A 2500-nucleotide genomic window follows, 5' to 3' on the forward strand; every position below is an offset into this window, starting at 1 on the left:
CACTTCCTCAAGCTGGAGGGATGACGAACGGCCCTCCGATGAGTGCGGGTGCTAGGCCACCAATGCCCCCGGGCGCTAATGGTTATGGTCAAACGAATGGCCATCAATATGCCGGAGCTTCCGGTGCTGCTCCTCCTCCGGCTGGTGGTCCACCACGTCCCGGACAACCGTTTCCACCGCAACCACTACAGCAACAGCAACCACCACAACAACAACAACAACAGCAACAACCAGGATACCCGGCCCCTGGTCCACAGTTCAATGCAGGCTATCCGCAACCGGGTGTACCAGGGTTCGGAGCACCGGGTGCTCTTCCTCCGGCCGGCTCCGGACAAACTGCAGTCCAACAACCGAGACAACCACAGTATCCACCGATGCCAGGGCAACAGATGGCTCCACCTGCACCGGGAGGTTACCCTGGGCAACCGAACCAAGCAGGCCAAGCTCCACCGATGCCCTCGAATATGCCCCCGAGGCCCTTTAATGTAAGGCAGTAGAAAGCGAATGCAAATCCCTAGTGGAATGTCCGGATCAACCGCGTTCTCACCGTCCATTTTGTCTCTTTTTTCTAGCAAATGGCTCCACCTGGACCGGGCTACAATGCGATGCCACCGATGCCGCAACAACACCAACATCAACAACATCAGCAACCCCATGGCTATCCACCGGCACCGGGTGGTGGTCACTATCCTGGTGTCGGTGCTCCTTCACCACCGCAGGCCAAACGGTTGGACCCAGAGAGTATGCCCAATCCGATACAGCTGATGGCGGAAAATCAGGAAAGCTGTGGTGGCATCTTTGCGACGAATACGCCCGGCCATGTGCCTCCCCTTGTGGCCACACGTTTCGTGACGCAGGATCAGGGTAACGCGGGGCCACGCTTTGTGCGCTCGTCGATGTACAGCATCCCGCAGACGGCCGATCTGATGAAGCAAAGTGCGGTCCCGTTCTCGCTCATCATCTCACCGTTTGCCCGGCTGGCCGATCAGGAGATGGCTCCACCGATCGTGGACTTTGGTGAGATGGGACCGATCCGGTGTATCCGCTGCAAGGCGTATATCTGCCCGCACATGCAGTTCGTTGACGGTGGCCGCCGGTTCCAGTGTCAGTTTTGTAAGGCCACAACCGAAGTGCCAGCCGGGTACTTCCAGCACCTGGACCACACCGGCCAGCGGATGGATAAGTACGAGCGACCGGAGCTGGTGCTCGGTGCTTACGAGTTTGTCGCGACGAAGGAGTACTGCCGCAACAATGTGCCACCGCGCGCTCCGGCCATGGTGTTTCTGATCGACGTTTCGTACAACAACGTCAAGTCGGGCCTGGTGCAGTTGCTCTGCTCGCAGATGAAGCAAATCCTGGCCGGGCTGCCCGTAGACCAGGGTCAGTCGCGCTCCTCGATGAAGGTCGGCTTCATCACGTACAACAGCTCGGTGCACTTCTACAACCTGAAAAGCTCGCTGGCGCAACCGCAGATGATGGTGGTTGGCGATCTACAGGAGATGTTCATGCCGCTGCTCGATGGGTTCCTCGTGGATCCGGAAGAGTCCGCATCCGTGATCGATGCGCTGATGGAGCAGATTCCTCGCATGTTCGCCGATACGCGCGAGACGGAAACGATCCTGCTGCCGGCCCTGCAGGCCGGCCTAGAAGCCCTCAAGGCGTCCGAGTGCGTTGGCAAGCTGTACGTGTTCCAGTCAACGCTTCCGAACGCGGATGCTCCCGGTAAGCTGAAGGCCCGGGAAGAGCGCAAACTGCTTGGCACGGACAAGGAGAAGACAGTGCTGACACCACAATCGACGGTGTACAACATGCTGGCACAGGAGTGTGTTGGCGCAGGCGTTTCGATCGATCTGTTCGTCTTCAACAATGCGTACATCGATCTGGCTACGATCGGCCAGGTCGCTCGATTGACCGGTGGTGAAGTTTACAAGTACACCTACTTCCAGGTAAGAAATCAGCACGTGGCACCGGTTCCCTACGCTTCCATGCCTACCACCCTCTCCCCTCTTTCACGCAGGCGGACATCGATGGTCAACGATTGGTGAGCGATCTGATGAAGAACATTTCCCGGCCGATCGCGTTTGATGCGGTCATGCGCGTTCGCACATCGACCGGTATACGGCCGACCGACTTTTTCGGACACTTTTTCATGTCGAACACGAAGGATATGGAAATTGCTAGCATCGGTAAGGATAACATCGGTTCCCGGAGAAAGCGTAGCGCCTGTAGGGAATCTTTTTGTCTAACCAAACTCTTTGCCTCATGCCGAACAGATTGCGATAAGGCGGTGGCGGTGGAGATTAAGCACGATGACAAGCTGACCGATGAGCTGGTGCTGATTCAGGTGGCACTTCTGTACACCTCCTGCTCCGGCCAGCGACGGCTGCGTGTGCTCAATCTTGCGCTGAAGACGTGCAGCGAGCTGCTGGAGCTGTTCCGTTGCTGCGACATCGATTCGACGCTGCTGTTCTTCGCCAAGCAGGGTCTAACGAAGCTGATG

General features: G+C 57.6%; 1 protein-coding gene across 2 annotated transcripts in view; it reads left to right on the forward strand.

The window, feature by feature from the left end:
• The window catches only part of LOC126581425 (protein transport protein Sec24C), a 5635-nt gene that overhangs the window by 1103 nt on the left and 2032 nt on the right, over positions 1–2500 (forward strand). For both annotated transcript variants that reach the window (XM_050245062.1, XM_050245061.1), the window contains exons 3-6: positions 1–485; positions 573–1946; positions 2018–2186; positions 2274–2500. The exon at positions 1–485 is cut by the window's left edge; the exon at positions 2274–2500 is cut by the window's right edge and continues 370 nt beyond it. In XM_050245062.1, coding sequence (XP_050101019.1) covers positions 1–485; positions 573–1946; positions 2018–2186; positions 2274–2500 — 2255 coding nt within the window. The remainder of the gene's footprint in view (positions 486–572; positions 1947–2017; positions 2187–2273) is intronic.

This window comes from Anopheles aquasalis, chromosome 2 (assembly GCF_943734665.1).
Source record: "Anopheles aquasalis chromosome 2, idAnoAquaMG_Q_19, whole genome shotgun sequence".
Classification (NCBI taxonomy): domain Eukaryota; kingdom Metazoa; phylum Arthropoda; class Insecta; order Diptera; family Culicidae; genus Anopheles; species Anopheles aquasalis.